This window comes from Glycine max, chromosome 7 (assembly GCF_000004515.6).
Source record: "Glycine max cultivar Williams 82 chromosome 7, Glycine_max_v4.0, whole genome shotgun sequence".
Classification (NCBI taxonomy): domain Eukaryota; kingdom Viridiplantae; phylum Streptophyta; class Magnoliopsida; order Fabales; family Fabaceae; genus Glycine; species Glycine max.
This window is the reverse complement of record NC_038243.2, coordinates 15,758,888-15,782,108: the sequence shown is the minus strand read 5'-3', so window position 1 is coordinate 15,782,108 and position 23,221 is coordinate 15,758,888. Positions and strand designations below refer to the sequence as shown.

The 23,221-nt window shown below is 34.5% G+C and overlaps 4 protein-coding genes across 4 annotated transcripts; 1 reads left to right on the top strand and 3 right to left on the bottom strand.

The window, feature by feature from the left end:
- Positions 1 to 203: 203 nt before the first annotated feature.
- On the bottom strand, positions 204 to 2,360 carry LOC102667582 (uncharacterized). Its single transcript, XM_006605138.2, has 2 exons — positions 2,330 to 2,360; positions 204 to 1,597 (listed from the first exon to the last, which is right to left on the bottom strand). The coding sequence occupies exons 1-2, from the start codon at positions 2,358 to 2,360 to the stop codon at positions 204 to 206; spliced, it is 1,425 nt and encodes a 474-aa protein (XP_006605201.2).
- Positions 2,361 to 14,421: 12,061 nt separating this feature from the next.
- On the top strand, positions 14,422 to 16,309 carry LOC100813686 (aspartic proteinase PCS1). Its single transcript, XM_003530167.5, has one exon. The coding sequence runs from the start codon at positions 14,644 to 14,646 to the stop codon at positions 15,970 to 15,972; it is 1,329 nt and encodes a 442-aa protein (XP_003530215.1). The 5' UTR covers positions 14,422 to 14,643; the 3' UTR covers positions 15,973 to 16,309.
- A 1,872-nt stretch (positions 16,310 to 18,181) lies between these two features.
- LOC121175188 (uncharacterized mitochondrial protein AtMg00810-like) lies at positions 18,182 to 19,087 on the bottom strand. Its single transcript, XM_041017493.1, has one exon. The coding sequence runs from the start codon at positions 19,085 to 19,087 to the stop codon at positions 18,182 to 18,184; it is 906 nt and encodes a 301-aa protein (XP_040873427.1).
- A 54-nt stretch (positions 19,088 to 19,141) lies between these two features.
- Positions 19,142 to 19,483, bottom strand: LOC106799240 (uncharacterized mitochondrial protein AtMg00820-like). Its single transcript, XM_014777430.1, has one exon. It carries the CDS (start codon positions 19,481 to 19,483, stop codon positions 19,142 to 19,144), a length of 342 nt encoding a protein of 113 aa, XP_014632916.1.
- Between the last annotated feature and the right edge of the window lie 3,738 nt (positions 19,484 to 23,221).

Genomic DNA, 23,221 nt, shown 5'->3' with positions numbered 1-23,221 from the left:
GCTTATGTTTATGCAAAAAGAAAGGGAACAAATTATTATCGAAGAACTTGTTAGAGAAGTTGTAAACATCATAAACTGAAACACTTCACTTAAGCATTGGAATATTACAATTTTTTTTTTTTTTTTTTTTTTTTTTTTTTTTTTTACAAGTCAAGAGATTTCGGGAGCTAAAATCTAAACATAAGGTCCTAAGAACTTCAGACTCAAACTCCCGGAGTAGATGGGTCCTCGGAATCTGAATGTGCACGGGAGAACAAGTCCATAAACTTCCTCTTTCTTCTAGCATCTTGGTGGAGCAGAACGTCTTTCCGACGAAGCAAGTCGTCCTTCTCAATCATCCTCTGGTTCTGGATAAAAAGCTCACGGCTCTGTTGGGCTATCTTCCCTTTCAAAGTCTCATTCTCTTGCTCGAGCTCCTGGCATCTCCTCTTCCAAGTTTCTTTTTCTTGCCTTTCTTTGGTTAATTGTTCATGAAACTCTTCCTTGGTGTCGAAGGGGATAGGCAAGGATGATGGTGGGATGGTGGACGATAGGTATCTAGGTAAGCGGTAGGGTAGGCCAAAGCTCTTGGTCCTATCAATAACCCACTGGGTATAAGATTCGTGCACATAGTCTGATTTCTTTCCCAACTGACTTCTGTTGAGTCTGCGGATAGCGCTCCAAGCTTGTGCGAATCTTTCCCTTTTGTTCGAGTGATCACCATGGTTAAGATAGAATTCATTAGTCAAGGCAAGGTTGTTTGGTTTTGTCTTTATCGGGTACCCGAATTGTCGTCGAGCGAGAAGTGGGTTGTAGCTAATTCCGCCACGCATACCCAAAAGAGGTACGTTGGGATATTCACCACAACTCACAATAATCTCTCCAACATCACTAGCTGCTTGGTACCACACAATGTCAGATGGGTCAAGAGTCATGATTCGGCGAGGCCAGGAAAGCTTGTCATCATTGGTCTTGAAGGCACGGGATTGAGGTAAGTGGAAGGTAAACCACTGATAGAGTAAAGGTGCACAACAAGAAATGGTTCCCCGGCCAGCCTGGGTACGGTCATGGATAGAATGGTAGGTATCGGCGAGTAGAGTGGGTACGGGGTTCTTTGTAAGAAAGATTTTAATGGCATTGATATCGATGAAGTTGTCAACATTTGGGAAGAGTAAAAGGCCATATATAAGGAGGGCTAGGATAGAATGGAAGGCAAGTATACTAGCTGCTTCAGCAAATATGAAGGCTTGTTGGTAGAGGAAGTGGGTGGGAAGACCTTGGAGACCTCCTTTAGAGGTAAGGTTTGCTTGGATGATGGAGGTTTTAAGATGGAGAGCGGCCGCGATGTCGGAGGGTTTAGGGGTAGGCTCAAAACCATGGAAAGGTATCTTGTTTGGCACAGGTAAACCAACTAGGTAGGAGTACTCTTCAAGTGTGGGGACAAGTTGGTAATCGGGAAATGTGAAGCAATGGTAGAGCGGGTCATAGAACTGAACCAGGGTCTCTAGGCATCCTTCCTCAACATCTACTCTAAGAATTCTGAGCAACTTCCCATGATGAGCTTGAAAATCAACTGGATCACTTACTAAAGATGCTAGCTCCCTTAATCTCAACAGGTCTGTTTTTTTTGAAAAGGTACTTCCTAGTGCTTCTCAGTGGGATGTCCATATCTATAAAGTTTACAAAAAGCTTGTCTAAGTCCTTCGATAATTTGGATGAAAAAAGAGTTCATGCATGGATGCATGTATGCATGATTATGCCAAAATACGAGAAGACATGGTGAAGTTAAATCCAAAATGTTGGAGTTAAGGGTAAACACGCCATTTGGTAAGGACTATGGTTTCATATGTACCTGTATCACGGGTTCTACCAAGTTCCCAAAGTCATTGACCACTTCCGGATATTGTCGGATTGCGGGACTACTCCCGGTCTAACAACGTCCATAGGAAAGCCTCGTTTGAGTGTAGTATCGCGTATCAACTAATTCAAGACTACTCTTGATTAGCCACCGCACTACGTCCTAAAAGGCTAAGATGGGTTAAAGGTAACTAAGGGTCCTCAACTTCATAGGTCGCTTGGAAATATCAATGCTGAACACGACTACTCATGCCAACATAGTAATATTCCCAAGATCCCTCCATTGAGCGGGGTTATCACATGTGCCACATCCGAAACTCACTCTCGGAAAGACACTATGATTATACCACCATCCTATCTTATGTTTCCCTCAAGTCCGGGTGTAGGACTTATCTCACCACTCCCGTAAAAGATAAACACTTAAGCACGTATTTATAGTTTCAAATAATAACAAAGCATAAAGATGAAGAAAAACAAGATAGGTTTAACCCACTTAGGAGTGTGATCCCCAGTGGAGTCGCCATTTTTCTGTCGCGGTGATTTTTGGATATCAAGCTATTGATTAGCGTTGACTCGCAATTTTTAAGATCACCACCGATCTTTTATTTTTCCGAAGAAAAGGGAGAAAGCTCGAAAAACCCTAGTTTTTAAGAGATCAAAGGTCCGGGGGTTGGTTACGCAAAGGGAAGGTACTAGCACCCTATACGTCTATAGTACTCTATAGGAACCTCTTGCTTATTTTATCTTTATGCTAAATTAATTTATTTGTTTGGAAATAAATGCTCAAGTGTGAAAAGGTTAAAGAGATAGGTTTGAAAGAAAAGAGAAGAAATGTTTTTATTTTTATTGATTTGGAAAGACAGTCTTTTGCCTACATACCCGAATGGGATCAAAATCATGTAGTTCGGGGTAGAAAGTCGAGTGGTTGGTTTTGATTGATTTTTAAAGTTCGAAAAAAGAAGGGTTTAGGCAAGATAAGAGGCCGAAAAGGCATAGAAGAAATAAAAGAAGTGAGTTCGATTGATTTTAAATTGAAAAAAAGTTTTGATTGATTAAGGATTGATTAAAGATTTGATTAAGAAAGAAAGAATAAAAATTGACCCCCTTTTTGAAATTTTGATTATGGAAAGTTTTTGGGTTTTGACTTTTTTTCTTTTTTCTTTTCTTCTTCTTTTTTTTTTTTTTTTTTTTTTTTTTTTGATCTCTAGTTATGTAAAGATAAGCCTAAACGCGCCGGATCCCTTAAAATGACATTGGATCAAGTGAGGGTCCTTTTCCTCGGATACGGTTCAAATCACATGATCGTCCTCGGCGGAAAACATAAAAATAAATGTGAGTGTCGGTGCAGATTCTCATTTTTTTTTTTTTTTATTTTACATTGGACCTAGATACATTCTAATTGGCAATAATAAATAAAAATTGCAAATGCATTAAAATAAATATGCTAGAAGAAATAATAAAATGCATGAAATACAAAACAATAAATACATATGGTGCATAAAATAAATAAAGAAGATAAAATGCAAGACATAAAAATAAATATAATGCTGGAAATAAATAAAAAAAGAGAATAAAAATGCAAGACATAAAATAAACATGATGCTAAAAATAAATAAAAATGCAAGACATAAAGTAAATATGATGCATAAAATAAAAAAATAAACAAAATAAAATAAAAAAATGCAAGACATAAAATAAGTATGATGCTGAAAATAAAATAAAACGAAAGTAAAAATGCAATACAGAAAATAAATATGATGCTAAAAAGAATGCGAGACATAAAAATAAAAATGCAAGGCAAAAATAAATAGGGTACATAAAATAAAGAAAATAAAAGTGCAAGACAAAAATAAATATGTAGCTGGAAAATAAAATGCAAGACAAACAATTAAACATGATGCTGGAAAATAAATAAAGAAAATAAAAATGCAAGGCATAAAATTAAATATGATGCGTAAAAATAAAAATGCAAGACATAAAATAAATATGGTGCGTAAAAAAAGAGAAAAAAAAAAGGGGTGCAGTAAGGAAAAGGGGGGTGAGAGTAGGAATCGGAAAAGAAGAAAAAGAGAAAAAGAAACTGGGCCAGAGAGGAGTCCAACGGGCCAGAGGGGGGAACCGGACCGGTTTGGTTCAAGGGAAAAAAAAACCAAACCGGTCCAGCTTCTATATAAGGGCTAGGGGCCGGTTTTTTTCATTTTTCAAAAGCTTTTTCTCTCTCTTCTCTTTTTCTCTCTTCTCTCTCCTCCTTTCCGAAGTTCCCTGCGGCCATGAACATTCCCCGGCGCGGCGGCCGCTGGCGGCGCCACCGTGCCGGAGTAGCTCAAGCCCCCCCCCTCTTTTTTTTAACCTCTCGAACCCTCTTCACTCACTCGTTATGAATCTGAGGTTCGTTTTCAAAAGACGCGACACAGCAAGCCTAGATCTAAACTTAAAGCGGGTGGAATCCTACCCTTTTCTTTCGTGTTTGGTTGGGTTGAAACGGCTTTGGGCTGGTGACTGGTGAGTTAGGGCCGTGTAGCGTATGGTTCTGGATTCGTATTATTTTGGTTTATGCCGGTTCGGTTTTTGTGGTCTGTGTGATGATAGGGGTACGAATCGTGTGATTTGTGGTTTGAATGTGTTTCGGATTTTGATTCTGTTGGTTTTTTTGTGGTTGATTTGTACGGTGGTGGGTGGTGGCCTGAGGGAGGCTGCGTTGGTGGTTTGTGGTGGCTTGGTGGTGTTGGGTGTTTGACGCAGTGCTTGTGGTTTGTGGTGTTGGGTGGCGGGTCTGATGTAGGCTTGGCCGATGGTGGTGGTTCACGGAGGAGGAGGGTGTTGCTGAGTGGTGGCTAGTGGTGGCTTGGCTGTTCCGGCATTCTGACTGTTCGTATTCACCTCTGACGCGCACAGTAATTAATGCAGCATTTAAAGGGCAGAATTAGGGTGAAAAAACGAGGCGCCCCTCTGGGCCTGGACCAAAAAAAAACCGAAAAGAAAAAAGAAGAAAAAAAAAAAAAAAAAGGAAAGGAAAAAAAACAAAATATAAAACAGCAAAATAAAAATAAAATAAAATAAAATAAAAGTAAAATAAAAAAAACGAAAAGAAGATACTAATAAAGATATTAATAAAAAACGGAAATAATAAAACACTTAATAAAAGGAAAAAAGAAGAAAATAATAACTAAGAATAATAATAATAATAATAAAAAAAAGATAAATAAATAAATAAAAAAGGGGTCGTCTTCAAAACAAAAATGAGGTATTTTAAAATACCTCCCTGCCGAAATTTCATCTGAAATGATGGAAATTTCCAGCTTAAAAGACGAGAAAAAAGAAATAAAAACGGGTCAAAAATGGGGTATGACAATATAATACTAGCTAGTGATAACCTCTCATCATTGTTCCCAAACACTCATATGAAAGTTGGTGGGACTGATTTTAATAATGAACAAATTTTTGCCATCATATCAGTTATTCTTGTTCTACCAACAATTTGGCTGCGAAATCTAAGCTTGTTTTCTTATATTTCAGGTTTTTTTTTATCACTATTGTGTTATATTTTACAAATTTTCTCTTTCAAATTTACTTGCTAACAACAATTACCTTTGTGTTCAGTTGGAGGAATATTTGCATCACTTGTGTCACTCATTCATTTAAGCAAAATCAAGGAACTGACCTACAATGTAACCTAGTTTGACATATATGACAATTGACATTTTTTGTTTTAGTTTACAGTCAAATATTAGTTTTTCTCAAGAGCATTATTGATTTGCTTCCATTTTGAAGCTTTGTCTTTTGTGTTGTTATCTACATTAGTGTGGGAATAATGGGCTATTTAACCTTTGGTGACCCAGTTGCATCTCAATTTACCTTAAACATGCCCAAAGAATTACTTGCTTCTGAGATTGCAACCTGGACAACGGTAAGAAAGGGAAACTAATCTCCTTTTTCTTTTTTAGTTAGAAAATAGCAACTGAAAACAAATAGCTAGGTACTTATGTTTAACATAAGAAAACTTTTGATTCCCTTTTAACTTAAATTTATGATTGCTTAGATGATACTTTTAATGAATTTATGTCTTTTATAGGTTGTGACTCCATTGGCAAAATATGCCTTAACGTTATTGCCTATTGCTTTAAATATTGAGGAACTCACTACCTCTCTTAGGCTAAGATGTCATGCTACATCTGTTCTTATTAGAACAAGTTTAGTGATTTTAAGTTTGGTTGTGGCTCTCTATATTCCATATTTTGGTAAGTATTTACATACTACTACTGTTATTACCACCTTTATGTTTTGGCTATGTTTAAATATGTTTCTCTATAGGAAGGAAAAGTGAAATAAAATTTTACTTAAGTTGAAATTGGCTTATCACAAAAACCTTTTTTTTTAATATTTTCTTCTCTTGTAAGTGTTTATGAAAGAACTTATCCAATTAGGATATTTTGTATGTTGTTTCTTTTTGTGTGTGTATGTGTGTGGCTTTTAATGGGATACTTATGTTTTCACACTTTGAGTAATGGGAGCTAAGAAAAGGGAAATGTGCATGTAAAATTGAAATCATTTAGTGTGAACTGTAATGGATCTATAAAACATATGCAACTAACCAAATAACTGGAAAAAAAAATGCTTATCAACAACAAATTAAGTGTTGACATCTATATTCAACTTAATGCTTAAGGCATCGCTCACACTTGGAGGTTAACCAAAGAAAAGAGTTGAGAATTAATAGATCAAATTCCCACCGTTGTGAGCTTAAAATAGTTATTATGCAGAAGCAAAAATAAGAGTAAATACTAGAAGAATAACACAAAAAATTTTACATGGAAAACCTTCTCAATATGAGCAAGGAAAAATTATGGGACCTAGTATAATAAAAGATCTCCAATATAAAAGTAGGATTGCAAATAGTATCTTTTTTTCAACAAGATCACTCTAAATCTCTCCCCTCTTGAATAGCTATCTCTTAATTTTCACAAGTGTAGTGGAAACAACTATCTCTTTCTCTCAAAAAGGAATAAGTGAATTTTTTACTCTACCACTCTCTCTTTCTCTCAAAGAGGATTCTTGAATGGATTGGATGAAATGAGATGCTCCACCACTTCACAAACCTCTCTATTTATAGGGGATGGGAGGATCCTTCATTCATGAATAATGTGACTCTTTGCAAAAAAGTGAATAATTAAAGTCAGCTATGAATTTACTTCCTTCAATGTTTGTGGTGGTCGACAAGAGTCATGCCTCTTGGTTTACTCAACTTAATTTCCACTAAGTGCTTTCTCAATTAAGGGAGAAGTTCCAACAAAAGGAAGCCATGTGAACTCTTGTATATGTACTCAACCTTAGATTCTGTTAGGGTAGCATTTCACTTTAGATTTAACTTATAGGCCAAGTGTAACTCAATCATGATGTAGTAACTGAATTATCGTTCAGGTTGTCTCCCAGAGAAATAAAGGAAGAACTTCATGTAATTATTTAATTGAGAACTAGGTTTTAGTATTTTTATTTTATGATTATCACTAAATAAATAACATAAGATAAATTTCAATAAAAGTTAAATGATAATAAAATAATTAAGTAAAGATAGAAATACTAGACTTGGATGGTGACGTCAATCTTGATAAATGAATGTCTAGGTTTGGACTTAGAATTCACCCAATTTATTGTGACTTCACAATCCTCTACTCTTCTCTCATGTTCATCCCCAATTCACTAATGTATTCTACTTCAGCTTCCGCATTGTCGCAGATTCTAAACTACTTACTCCATACTCAATCCCTTGGACATACCAACACAAGCAATCAACATCAACGGTCGAGAATTAGCGAGGCTTAACCAAGATTATTCTATTCCTAGAGATAACCTCAATTAAGTACTTGATTCATGTTTAGGTTTCAACAAGGTTCGTCAAAGTGCAAGTCAATTCCTGAATTCATCTATAAGATGGTCAGTTAAACAAAATCATTAAGTACGGAAACAAATAAAGAATTCAAGATGAAGTATTGAATTGATAAAATTAAAGTGAAACAAGGTTTATCATTTCCTTTCCTAGGTTGAAGGAATTGCACTAATAAAAATAATACAATGAAACCAAGAGTGTCTAATGGAATAATGAAGATATCTAGTAGGTGGAAGTCTTAAATATAATTCTAAGAACTAGTTGGGACTTCTACACCGTTACAATGAATGCATTGTCTCCTATCTATAGAATTGTAGTTAGGTTTAATTAAGGAGACAATCACAAGAAATTATAAATAAATAATATCTCTAATTAATTCAAGTAATTATCTTCTTCTTTAGTTGATTTATCCTTGAAAAATATATTGCTTTTGATTTTTGTTAGCTTTGATATTCAATTTTCGCAATTTCTCCTTTCAGAGCTTTGTACTGATTTTGGGCCTCTGGATCTCTTATCGAAATGACTTGTGTTTTGCTGAAAAACTATAAAAAAATTTATTAAAAATAACTAAAACATAAAATTCTACCTAAGACAAAGTAAAAACTAATTTGATTCAAAATAAGACATAAAGTTAATTAAAATGTCAAATAAATGTCACAAAATACATATGAAAATCTGATAAATTTGACGTATATCAAATTCCTTTAGAATAGTTATTAGAATTAATCAAATTTAGACACATTTACCCAATAGCAAACCTATGTTCAAGTCAAGGTGTGCAAATGCACCTCGTGACTTTGATAAAATTATAAGTAAATATATTCAATTCTTATATTTCCCCCACCCTCGCTTTTAATATTTGAACCCACATTACTCCTCAATATCTTACTCTTTAGCTAGCATTTTGTCCCCAATGACTTAGGATTCTAGATCTGCCATTGCTTATGTCGTAATTACTTAGAGTTCAATTAGTCATGAATCCAATGAATTTTTGGAGGGACCTTGACTTCCCCTTATATTTGTATAAGAGGACAATAATTTGAATAATTATTTATATAAGTGAGCATCAAATTATTTATCCCACCATCAACATAATGGAAAAATATGAGAAAGTCACAGTAATTCTCCTTCGCCAAAGTTACTAAATCTATTTCTAGCTCATTCACTCATTCTAAACTTGGGATTGGAAAAGTTAAAAAAATATTTAATGCATAGAATAATTTCATAAAGTTTCAAACTCTCATTTCATCCTAACATTGGCATATTTTAGTTAGTACTTCAATATTCGCTACCCTTGAGAACAATGGTAATTATGGAAAACAAGCCGGGGAGCGAGTAAAATCATAAATCACACATTTTTTGTTATTTAATGTTCTCTTCTTTCAAATTTACTATAGGTTCTTTGATGGCACTAATTGGTTCTTTCATGTCAATACTAGTTGTAAGTTCTTTGCTTCATGTTGACTTTTGCTTGTGCAATTCATTTCAGCATAATCATGTATTTATGTTGCTATGTTTCATGATAGGCACTTCTTTATCCCTGCGCATGTTTTCTCAAGCTACATAGTGACAGATTATCAAATTTAGAGGTATAAAGTTAGGTCTTTATTCAAATTATTATTTTTAAACATTTTAATATTATGATATGAAACTAATTAAATTGCATATTATTTAAATCTTTTGATTTCCAGATAACAAATTGTGTTTTGATAATTGTTGTGGGGCTGGTATGTGCTTTTGTTGGAACACAATCAGCTATTTCAAAAATAGCTGGCGAAGGGGACTGACCAGTTGTGTTTTTTCTCGCTTATAACTTCTATTTTGAGCTTGTGTTACACAGTGAGACTTTTCCATTATGTATTAGTCAAAATTGTTAGATATGTGTGCTTGTGTTTTCTGGTTTGAACCAATTATAGCTGATTGTAATCCACAAGAAAAGGATTATGATTCATGTATTGAGCTCTTTAATTAGTCTGAGTTTGTACAAATGCTTGCTTGTAATACGTATATGCTTTGTACTATATGTCTAATGAAGATGAATACAAGTAGCTTAAGCCTTCTTATATCGATAACATAAGAACTTTCCCTTCATCTATGTATTTTATCTAGTCTTCTCTACTTCTTTGAGTTTAGGTAAAAATCTATATGAAAAGCAAAATAGATAAGCATGTTTTTAATTTGGTCCTTACGTAAATGATAATATTTTTAATTCCTTAAAAGAATTGTCTTTTTTTTTTCATTTATGAAAATGTCATATTTGAAGGAAAAATATCACACTTAAATCATTTTCAAATTTCAAATATAAGGCTAAGAAAAACCAACAAAATCTGATAGAGGTTTTATTTCATTATCATATGTATGGAAAATATTTTGTTAGCAGTAACAATATTCACTTTGATAATTCTTACATTTCGAAAAAATTAGTCTACATCTATCAATTAGAAGAAATCTTTTGGTGCAAACCAAAAGGATTTAAGAATTAAAAGGAGACACTTTTAAGAAACTAAAAAATAACATGTATTCTATTTTTCTTTAAGAAAAGTACGTAACAGCTTATTAGTCTCTCTCATTTTCTTCTTTTTTTCTCTTTCTTCTTTTACGGGTCTTTTACTCTTTCTTTTGTTTTTTGTCTTCATGTTTTTCTTTCTTGCTTTCTTTTTTAATCTTTTTATCTCTTTTCTTTTTACATTTCTTTTCATTTTTATGTCTTTCTTTATTATTTTCATTATTTTTCAATTTGAAGAAACTCGATGAAAGACTTGGTCAACTAAAATATTTTATTTGGTTCTTAAAATTTTCTTTTAGTTTTGTATTCTTCATTTATTTTATTATTTTATGATCTTATATACTATTATTAAGTTTCTTAATTTGATCATATTAATTTTTTTTTATCATATTTTGAGTTTAAAAAATGAGATATATAGTAATAATTATGGGAAGAATCAAATATTAAATAAATAATATTTAGTCATTGATGAACAAATTTTTTTTATCATCATTAATATCAAATTAGTTTTTTTAAAATGACAATAATATAAATATTTTATTAATGATTTAAACTAAACTAGCTCAACAACAAAATTGGTTGAATTTAGACCGGTTCTAATTTGATTTCACCCTAAATCAAAATCAATCCAGCCAGTAAATTATCATAGGATTGCCTCCAGTAAAATATTTGTTGTCTATATAAAAAATACCCATTCAAATAGGGATAATGTTTGTAAAGTGTGACGAAGACCCCTCCTTCTTAAAGTAATAATAGTAAGTAGTTTGTTAAAACTAATGTAAGTAACTTGCATATATACTCAATCACATAGAAATTATTTAAGATTTACATTAATTTTTTTCACTTTAATCTTTTTATATCAGTATTGTCTAATATTTTACATTAATACTATTTAGTTTTTTTATTATATTTACACTAATTATTTTATGTTTAAAAAATATGTCATTTTAAAAACATGTATAGTAATGTAACAGCAAATTATTTCAGTTATATATGCACAGAGAAATTTAAAATAAGAATAAAATTTAACATAACCTGTGCAAACGCACGGATATTATGCTAATTATAACTTGTTTAGAGAATTTAAACTGAAAAATCACACGAGAATATATACGAGATCAACCAACAAAGAAGAAACTTGTTGGTGCACATTATGTATAACGAGTTATGTATTTACTTATGAACACAATTCCCTACCCAAAATACTTATTGTAGTACCCATAACCAATTAACCACTAAGTTCCTCTTACAAAATGATTAGTACAGTATATCAACTGTAAGATCATGGTAACGGCTTGGTGAATCTTGTCTCACTCGTATAATCAATCATAACAATATTGATGGTCTTAATGTCCAATTTTGCATGCTGTTAATTCTTTTTTGGGTTTTAATAATAATAAATAGTATATAATTAGATTCTTTTGAAATGAGGAAACAAACAAGGACAATAAGCCATGTTGCAACACAATCTAACACGATGGAGTTGGAACTAATTTTCAAAATGTTTTGGTCCCTGGACCCAACCATGTTGCTGTGTCCTAAAGCAATACAACACAACATGTGCAGCACCTTTAAACATTAGTTGCCGTCACCGTAAGATAGGAAGAAAGAATCCCAAGGTGTGATCATCTATTTATTTTGTGCCTTGTTCAATGTAGCTAGTATGCGATTAATGTCCTAAAATTTCTATAGGATTTTGACTTATTGTAGCTCAATGCTGCATCCCACATAGGCACACTCCAGATTACTGTATGGTTTAGGGATATTAATTAAATACCCAACTATTTGAGAAGGACAAGTTACTCAGTGAACTGCAACGAATTAAAAGGATGGTCACCAGATGAGATGTGAAGAATTACTCGACAATAGAAATTAAGTAGTCTTATACGTGAAAGTTACAGGGATCCCTAAAAAGACACCACCAACATTAACAACAACGATAATAATAAATCAATTATGCTTGACTTCAATGCTGATTAAATACGTAACTAGTGTGTGTACAAGACATGGATTTATTATTTTTGAGGCCTGATAAATTTCTACCCAAAATGGGGTGGATTGAAGTAGAAAAAGGAGAAAATAAAAACAAAAAGTAATAGTGGTAATTTTTTTATCATTAATAATAGTGGTAAATATAATTAAAAAAACTGAGAGATAAGTAAATAAGATGAAAAAGAAAATGAGTGGATGGTTATTGTTTTCATTAATTACTTTTATAATATTTAATTATTTTATCTCTAAATTTATCATAGAATTAAAAAATTACTAGCATATAAATTATAGCTATAAAATTGTGGATTAATATAAAATTAATTAATGTCATTGATAATTATAAAAATTAACATACTATATACTTTAAAAATATATAAATATAGAAATTATTTTAATACATTTTTGTTGTTGTTGTTCTGCTTAAGTTTGTTGTATTGTTTGTCCTTTAAAAAATCTTTGATGAGTTCAGAGATGAGAGTAGTTATAAATTAACTTTTTTTCAATTTCTAAGCAACGTGGTTTTTCTATAGGATGGAACAATCGGCTTAAAATGTGTGCAAAAAGTATAACCCAAACAAAAACTATCTAGACCTCAATGTATATATGCACAAAGCATGTCCAAAAGTTTAGAATCAAAGTATATAACATCTCCTTAAGATTTTTTTAATAAAAAAATACACCTATAATTTGGATGCTTCTTTCATTATTAAAGAGTCTAGCTCAATTAATTAAGTAAAATTAAAATACATATAAATTATTATAAATTCTCCGATATTATTTTTAATTTTCAGGGAAAAAAATCTTTTTTCATTGCTATATCTATAAGAATGATATTTAGTAGAATGAAAGTGAGATATATTGTACTAGTACTAAAGATGAAGTAGAGCATATCTTAAAGGCGTAGTTTTTCTTATGATCGATCGGATCTATTTAATTAGAACATAATGCCCGGTTAATTAAGAAAGGCATCACGTGCTTTGCCTTAAGATAATTTCTTGGCATCTACAAACCAAGAAAGGCTGATTACTTCAGAAAGCAGCCTTTTAAAATCCATGCCTATGACACGACGAGGGTGCCATCATCATATTCCTTTGCAAAGTAAGCAAACCAAAAGCTTTTTGCAACCAGTCACTATGCATTGTGCCATAGTAAGTACCACAATGTTTCTGCATCAGATGTCATTTTTTGACCCAATATTAGACTCTTCTTAAACTAGGAGGACCTAAGAAAATTAATAAATCTGTTTTTCAGATTAAATATTTGATAATTTTGATTGAACCTCTTTATTTATTTCTTCCCTTTTTCAACGTGTAAAAGCCGTGCAAGTCACTGATTCAAATTGATCAAACTCACCAAAGCAATTTTAACAGAATTTACCTTCAATTTATGCTAGAAAACTATCCTTTGATATTTTTATAATAAGACAAGAGTCACAAGACAAGTAGTGGTTTTATGTATTTATTTTTGCTTAACTTGTTTCATAAAAACAAAAATTGAAAAAAAAATCCTTTTGAGCTACGCTGCTTGATTAGACAAAGTGGAACATTCTGTAGTAGCAACAACATGGAGCAAAGAACCTTGCTTTTTGCATGTCCAAAAGTGGAAAAAAAAGAAAAAAGAAGCAGCCATTCTCAATTATTTAAAAGTCTAACTACCGTATGGTAGGGTTAAAGCTAGATTTTAAACTTATATATATACATATCGTGCCTCGATCTCATCTAATTGAAGTGTTAAGCTGTTTTGGCTAATCATCATTGTTTGCATCTAAATAAACTTATTACATACCCTTCCATGTTCATAAGCAGCAATGTTGCTATGCTACCACATATGACATAAATTCCGTATCCCCCTATCTGTCACGTACCACTTTAAGCCATGTTAGCAGCAGCTACTTATAATAACGAAAGAGAAACAAAAGAAGAAGCAAACCTCCAATCACATCAAGGAAACAGAATCTAACAGAAATCAGAAGAATGAATTCAAATCTAATGTATACAACTATACATGCACTGATCATATAATACACCCTGATATATATATATATATATATATATATATATATATATATATATATATATATATATATATACTCACGCACATACCAAACAATACAATACATGAATTAGGTATGCTGGTACTATATAGAACTAGCTAGGTACAACCAGAGCCTTGTTGTAGTTGTACCTTCCCTGGTAGATCTCATCTCAACTATTTCTCAGATCTTTTTCTTGAGCAAAAGAAGAGGGAGTTTTTCTTACTTTATAATACTAAACCTTCAAGAAATCCAATGCCTTTCTTTGTCCCCAAAATATACACCACTTTTTCCATAATGACTCCGAACATCTTCTCTAAAACACTCATACCCCATAACCCAGCATTTTAACTCCCTCTAAACCAAAAACCAAAACCATTAAAAAAAACCATAATGAGACCCAAAGCCACACCCACCATCCCATATCTCAAGTTCATCATTTTCTTCATCATAGAAGCACCCATTGGCATCTTCTTCAATAACCATTGTGAAGCCAAGACCTTAGCTTTGCCACTGAAATCACAAGTGATCCCATCTGGGTATCTCCCAAGACCCCCCAACAAGCTTCGCTTCCACCACAACGTGAGCCTCACAATCTCCATCACTGTTGGCACGCCCCCACAGAACATGTCCATGGTCATTGACACAGGAAGCGAACTCTCGTGGCTCCATTGCAACACTAACACAACCGCAACCATACCCTACCCGTTTTTCAACCCGAATATCTCTTCTTCTTACACACCCATCTCGTGCTCCTCGCCAACCTGCACGACTCGTACCCGAGACTTTCCCATACCCGCTTCATGCGACTCCAACAACCTCTGCCATGCAACACTCTCCTATGCCGACGCTTCTTCCTCGGAAGGGAACCTTGCTTCCGACACATTCGGGTTCGGATCCTCCTTTAACCCGGGAATTGTATTCGGTTGCATGAACTCTTCCTACAGCACTAACTCCGAGTCGGACTCCAACACAACCGGGTTAATGGGTATGAACCTCGGGTCACTCTCATTGGTTTCTCAGTTAAAAATACCCAAATTCTCGTACTGCATATCGGGTTCCGATTTCTCGGGAATTTTACTTCTCGGGGAGTCCAACTTCTCGTGGGGCGGGTCGTTAAATTATACTCCCTTGGTTCAAATATCCACTCCGTTACCTTATTTCGACCGGTCCGCATACACGGTCCGCCTCGAAGGAATTAAGATTTCGGATAAGTTGTTAAATATATCGGGTAACCTATTTGTTCCGGATCATACCGGAGCGGGTCAAACCATGTTTGATTTGGGTACCCAGTTTTCGTATTTACTCGGGCCGGTTTATAATGCATTAAGAGATGAGTTTTTGAACCAAACAAATGGTACATTACGGGCACTGGATGATCCGAATTTTGTTTTCCAGATAGCAATGGATCTTTGTTACCGGGTGCCCGTTAACCAGTCCGAATTGCCCGAGTTACCGAGTGTGAGTTTGGTTTTTGAAGGGGCCGAGATGCGGGTTTTTGGTGACCAACTTTTATATCGGGTACCCGGTTTTGTTTGGGGCAATGACTCGGTTTATTGCTTCACCTTTGGGAATTCGGATCTTCTTGGTGTGGAGGCATTTATCATTGGACATCACCATCAACAGAGTATGTGGATGGAGTTTGATCTTGTGGAACATAGGGTTGGATTGGCTCATGCACGTTGTGATTTGGTTGGGCAAAAGTTACTTGGTTTGGTCTGAGTGGACTCACTTTTACTTCCTTGGGGGTATTGTATTTTGCATCCCAATTATTACTTTTTATTACATTTCAAAAAATTCATTTCAAAATATAAATTTATATTTTTGAATAGATTTTTTGAAATGTAATGAAAAGTGTCAAATGTAGTAATAAGAGTGTAAGATATATATAGCTTGTTTGGGATGTGATATAAATAGCTAGCTTGGGATATGATCCAAAAGTGAAGAGATATATGAGGAAAAGAATGAGGGGTTTTAGTGTGTAGTTTTTAAAAGGATATCATTTCTACTTGTGGTGTGGTCCACTTTAGGGGAAACCAAGTGTTATAGGTAAACTATGAAGAGTGTCTATAGGTATAGGTAAGACAAATTGCCTACTTTGTACATTCCATTGTTTTAAATAACTAAATAATTTGAAGTTAATAATGTTTTTTTTTCCACTCATTTAGTAGTTCAATTATAGTGTTTTCTTATTGAAATAAATGAAATTCTAAGTTAAGTGTCATTGTCAATATTCTTTTTTAAATGTTACATTAGGAAATCTATTTTAATATTAGACTCTATCTTTTATGGAAATAAATTCTATATATATAATATTAGATTTTTTTCACTTCACATGATATTATTTAAAATAAAAATATTTTAAAACGATTTAACTCCAATAAAATATTTCTTTACTTAATTACACTAGTCAACTTTTAAAATAATTTCAATTAAGTTGATTAGCTGTAATTAAGTAAAAAAAATAATTGTAGTTTAAACCAACATCTATCCAATAATATTGGACGGAAACTAGTGTCTTTTCACTTGGCAAGGCTTAGATCATATCACAATTCAATCCTTGTATATTTTTTACACGAGAAAACGAAAACAGAAAAGAGGAAATGACTTGTACAGGTTTGAACAAAATGCTTTGCTTGCTAGTACAAATTGCAGTAGTTAATGTGCTGTTAAAATTCAACCTTATATAATACACTTAAATATTGAAAACATAAAATTACTTTGAGTATTGTCAATTATAACGTCAACCTATATCAAGTATAGAAACATCACCCACGTAAGTACGTACTTGTAAGTTGCAACCACTCAAAAAACATGTTATCAATTAAAAGAAAGTTTACAATTGAAGAGAGTCTTGTGCATAATAACAGTTCTTTCATCATTCCAAACTTGTTAAGCTCTTCCTCTTCATGTTCACTATTTCTAGTGCAAATTTTCATCTCCCTTAAATACTCTTGCGTTCTGCATAATATATTTTGCAAACTCAAACTCGCCTCGAGTGCTGCTATACTTGGTAAGACAGCAAGTTTTAAGGTGCAACAAAATGCATGCATTCTGGAACACATGGTGTGGACGTGGCCAATCTTCTTCTAGATTGAGGTCAGGTACAAAAGTAATATATATATATATATATATATATATATATATATATATATATATATATATATATATGAACAGAATAAAATAAATGCAAATATGTGGGAAAAAAAATTAACACACAAGTTAGCTACTTAATTCGACAAAACTTATCAATGAAAAGATTTTGAAGCCTGGGGCAATGCTTGAGCACTTCTAACACATAAGACCAGTACTTAGGATAAAAATAATATTCGATATTTTTGAATTTAACATGAATTAAATTATGAAACTCGGGAAAATCCCGTCTTCATGTCGGCACCTGAAAGAGTTACACACCACACAAACCAAACATTAAAAAAAAAAAAAAAAACTCTTTCCTACCTTAATTTAAGATTAACAAAGGTATACGTAGCCATGCAGAAAGAAATGCGCGATGTAACGTTTAAGATGATCAAAACTGCATCTCGAGCTTTATTGAATAATGGCAGAAGTTTATATACACAGAAACACGAAAGGCTTTTACCCAGAAGGCAGTTACAACAGAAAGCTTAACTAACCTAACTTATCTAAGGAGATGTTGTTAAGAGCCCCCCTCAAGCTGGGAATGGATGTTCATCATTCCCAACTTGTTACAAAGGTCTTGAAAGATAGCTGGAGACAAAGCTTTGGTGAAGATGTCGGCAAGTTGCAGTGAAGAGGAAACCGGAAGGAGTTTGATGAGACCCGAGTTGACCTTGTGACGAATGATATGGCAATCAATCTCGATATGTTAGGTACGTTCGTGAAACACGAGATTTGTTGCGATCTGAATGGCAGATTGATTATCGCAATATAAGGTGGCTGGTTGAATGAATTAAACACGAAAATCCTGAAGAATGTACGTTAGCCATTGCAGTTCGCAAGTGGTAGAGGCTAAGGCTCGATACTCGACTTCTGAAGAGCTGCGCGAAACGGTGGATTGCTTTTTCGATTGCCAAGAAACAAGGGAAGAACCAAAATAAACTAAGAAACCGGTGGTGGATCTCCTGGAATCACGACATCCTGCCCATTCCGAGTCACTAAAGGCTCGAAGTTGAGGGGTTCCTATAGCAGCAAAGAAGAGACTTGAACCCGGTGTACCTTTAAGGTAGCGAAGCACATGGAAAGCAGCTTGAAGATGAGTGTTTGTAGGACTAGCCATGTATTGACTAAGTTGTTGAACAGCATACGCAATATCGGGGCACGTATTAGTGAGATAAATGAGCCTACCAACCAGCCTTCGGTAGGAAGAAGAAGACTCGGCTGAGAGAGGAGTTCCTGACGTAGCTTGTAACCTTGTGGAGTAATCCATTGGCGTGGAGTTTGGTCGACAGCCAAGCATGCCTGAATCAGAAAGTATATCAAGAGCATATTTGCGTTGACATAAGTGAATTCCTTTAGAAGTACGTGCAATTTCAAGTCCGAGGAAAAACTTCAAGTTGCCAAGGTCCTTAATCTTGAATGTTTGATCAAGAAGCGCAGTTATACCTTGTATCTCAGTAATGATGTTACCTGTTAGAATGATGTCATCAGCGTAAACTAAAAGGACCGTAGTGATGGGTCCAGTGAATCGTAGGAAAAGAGAGTGATCAGAGTGAGATTGCCGAAATTCATGAGAAATTAGGAAGCTAGATAATCTTGTGAACCATTGACGACTAGCCTGCTTGAGTTCGTAAAGAGAGCATTGAAGACGACAAACGAGCTGAGGATTTGCGACCGAGAGCCCTAGTGGGACTTGCATGTAAACTTCTTCAGTAAGCTCACCATGAAGAAAAGCGTTATTGACATTTAGCTATCATAAGTGCCATTGGTTAAGAGCAGCTAATGCAAGGAGAAGACGAACAGTGGTAGGCTTCGCAACCAGAGAGAAGGTATCAAGATAATCCAAACCTTCCATTTGCGTGTAACCTTTTGCAACCAGACGCGCTTTGTATCTCTCTATGGACCCATCAGCACGATATTTAATTTTGTATATCCATCGGCAACCAATGACAGTTTTGTGAGGAGGAAGGAGTGTGAGTGTCCAAGTATCGTTCGATTGTAGAGCCTGTAACTCAGCCTGCATTGCCTTAATCCAGCAGTCATGGCGAAAAGCTTCAGCATAGGAGGAAGGTTCTATTGTTGACGAAATAGACATGATGAAATGCCGATGTGAGGGTGAAAGACGAGAGTATGAGAGGATTGAGCTTAGAGGATAACGAACAATTGTTGAAGTGCTTGCAGTGAGTGAAGTGAGATCACTGTGGTAATCTCAAAGGTATGTCGGGACATGTTTTGTTCGTGTGGAACGGCGTGGTTGTGGGGAAGAAGGTTCAGTTGGAGGTTCACAATTTGAAGATTCTGGCATTATGGGTTGTGTTGGTGTGGTCTCTATGGGTGAGTCGAGTTGGTTGCCGGAAAAGGATCCCGGAGATGGTACAGTGGGACCTAGGCTCGATTGTTGAGTTTCAGAAAAATGCAGGAAATGATCTTCATAAAATATGATGTTTCGTGAAGTGATAATGCTATGTGAATGAAGGTCGTAAACTAGATAACCCTTAGTATGCGATTTAAAACCAATGAAGATGCATGGATGTGCTCTGGGATCGAGCTTTTGGCGGTTTGCTTTAAGGGTGTTAGCATAACACAGACAACCAAAAACGCGAAGATTGGATATATCGCATGGATGTCCATGGAGTTTTTCATAAGGTGAGATGTTATGTAAAAACGGAGTGGGGATGCAGTTAATCAAATATGTAGCATGTGGCAAGGCATAACACCAAAAGTTGGGTGGTAAGCTTGCTTGAAAAAGGAGAGCGCGTGTGACATTGAGCAAATGTTGATGCTTACGCTCTGCGATGTCGTTTTGTTCAGGGGTTTCGACACATGTGGTCTAATGAATGATTCCTTTCGAGGCATAATAGTTATGCATGAGAAACTCAGCCCCATTATCACTTCTTATGATTTTTACTTTGCCATTATATTGGGTTTCAATGGATGCAATGAAGTTCATGATGATATGTCGGGTTTCGGCTTTAGTATGCATGAGATGTATCCATGTAAAGCGTGAATAGTCATCAACAATCATTAGAAAGTATCTATGACCATGCATGGAGGGTTTTGAACACGGGCCCCATATGTCTATGTGTAGTAAATCAAAATTATGAGATGCATGCGAATTACTAGAAGGAAATGGTAGCTTCTTGTGCTTTGCATAATGACATGTGTTACACGCAAAGTTCTTATTGTTTCTTAAAAGAGGATAATAGGATTGCATACATTGTAATCTTTCAGTTGATGGGTGACCCATTCGAAAATGCCAAAGGTCTATGGGAATAACATTGCATCGAGGATGTCGCGGTGATTTTTGGATATCAAGCTATTGATTAGCATTGACTCGCATTTTTTAAGATCACCACCGATCTTTTATTTTTCCGAAGAAAAGGGAGAAAGCTCGAAAAAACCCTATTTTTTAAGAGATCAAAGGTCCGGGGGTTGGTTACGCAAAGGGAAGGTACTAGCACCCTAAACGTCTATAGTACTCTATAGGAACCTCTTGCTTATTTTATCTTTATGCTAAATTAATTATTTGTTTGAAAATAAATGCTCAAGTGTGGAAAGATTAAAGAGATGGGTTAAAAAGAAAGGAGAAGGAAAAAGTTTTTGTTTATTTTTTATTGATTTGGAAAGACAAAGTCTTTTGCCTACATACCCGAATGGGATCAAAATCATGTAGTTCGGGGTAGAAAGTCAAGTGATTGGTTTTGATTGATTTTAAAGTTCGAAAAAAGAAGAGTTTAGGCAAGGTAAGAGGCCGAAAAGGCATAGAAGAAATAAAAGAAGTGAGTTCGATTGATTTTAAATTAGAAAAAATGTTTTGATTGATTAAAGATTGATTAAAGATTTGATTAAGAAAGAAAGAAAAGATTGCCCCTTTTTTTTTGAAATTTTGATTATGGAAAGTTTTTTTTTTTTTTTTTTTTTTTTATGCGGAGATAAGTCTAAACGCGCCGGATCCCTTAAAATGACGTTGGATCAAGTGAGGGTCCCTTTTCCTCGGATACGGTTCAAATCACATGATCGTCCTCGGCGGAAAACATAAAAATAAATGTGAGTGTCGGTGCAGATTCTCATTTTTTTTTTTTTTTTTTTTTTTTTTACATTGGACCTAAATACATTCTAATTGGCAATAATAAATAAAAATTGCAAATGCATTAAAATAAATATGCTGGAAGAAATAATAAAATGCATGAAATACAAAACAATAAATACATATCAATCACATGATCGTCCTCGGCGGGAAACATAAAAATAAATGTGAGTGTCGGTGCAGATTCTCATTTTTTTTTTTTTTTTTTTTTTTTTACATTGGACCTAGATACATTCTAATTGGCAATAATAAATAAAAATTGCAAATGCATTAAAATAAATATGCTGGAAGAAATAATAAAATGCATGAAATACAAAACAATAAATACATATGGGGCATAAAATAAATAAAGAAAATGAAATGCAAGACATAAAAATAAATATAATGCTGGAAATAAATAAAATAAAAAAAATGAAAATAAAAATGCAAGACATAAAATAAACATGATGCTAAAAAATAAAAAAATGCAAGACATAAAGTAAATATGATGCATAGAATAAAAAATAAACAAAATAAAATAATAAAAAAAAAAAGCAAAACATAAAATAAGTATGATGCTGAAAATAAAATAAAACGAAAATAAAAATGCAATACAGAAAATAAATATGATGCTAAAAAGAATGCGAGACATAAAAATAAAATGCAAGGCAAAAATAAATAGGGTACATAAAATAAAGAAAATATAAGTGCAAGACAAAAATAAATATGTGGCTGGAAAAATAAAATGCAAGACAAACAATTAAACATGATGCTGGAAAATAAATAAAGAAAATAAAAATGCAAGGCATAAAATTAAATATGATGCGTAAAAATAAAAATGCAAGACATAAAATAAATATGGTGCGTAAAAAAAGAAAAAGAAAAGGGTGCAGTAAGGAAAAAAGGGGGGTGAGAGTAGGAATCGGAAAAGAAGAAAAAGAGAAAAGAAAAAAAAATGGGCCAGAGGTGAGTCCAGCGGGCCAAAAAAGGAGAACCGGACCGGTTTGGTCCAAGGAAAAAAAAACCGAACCGGTCCGGCCTCTATATAAGGGCTCGGGGCCGGTTTTTTCCCATTTTTAAAAAGCTTTTCTCTCTCTTCTCTTTTCTCTCTTCCCTTTTTCTCTCTTCTCTCTCTAGCACACACCGCCGGAAGTTGTTTACCGGCGCAGTGGCTGGCCGGCCATGGGTGGCGGCGCCGCCGGCGTCGGAAACAGAGTCTCCTTCTTTTTTAAAAAAAACTACATGTTTTGAATTCCTTTTTTCTCCTAGTTCTCAAATCCACCGTTATTTTTTGAAAACCAACACTGATAAAGCCTAGATCTAGCCTTGAATCTTAGAAAAAAAAGGTGAACTACCTTTGTCCTTATGTTATCGTTTAAGCTTCAGAGTGAAAACGGTTACAGCTTGGGTTGTGGGTGTGGGTGTTTGACGCAGTGCTTGTGGTTGTGTGGGTGTGGGTGTTTGACGCGGTGCTTGTGGTTGTGTGGGGTTTGGTGTGGGCTTGGCCGCTAGTGGTGGTTGGTGTAGGCTTTAGGCCGCATGAGTGAGTGGGTTACTGTGTTTGCAGGGATTTCTGTTCTAATGTTTTGATTTTATGAGCAAGATGATTTTGGTTTTTTTTTGTTTTTGTTGGTGGTTCACGGAGGAGGAGGGTGTTGCTGAGTGGTGGCTGGTGGTGGCTAGTGGTTCACGGAGGGGGAGGGTGGTGTTGAGCGGTGGCTAGGCCGATGGTTAGTGGTGGCTTGGCTGTTGGTATTCCGACTGTTC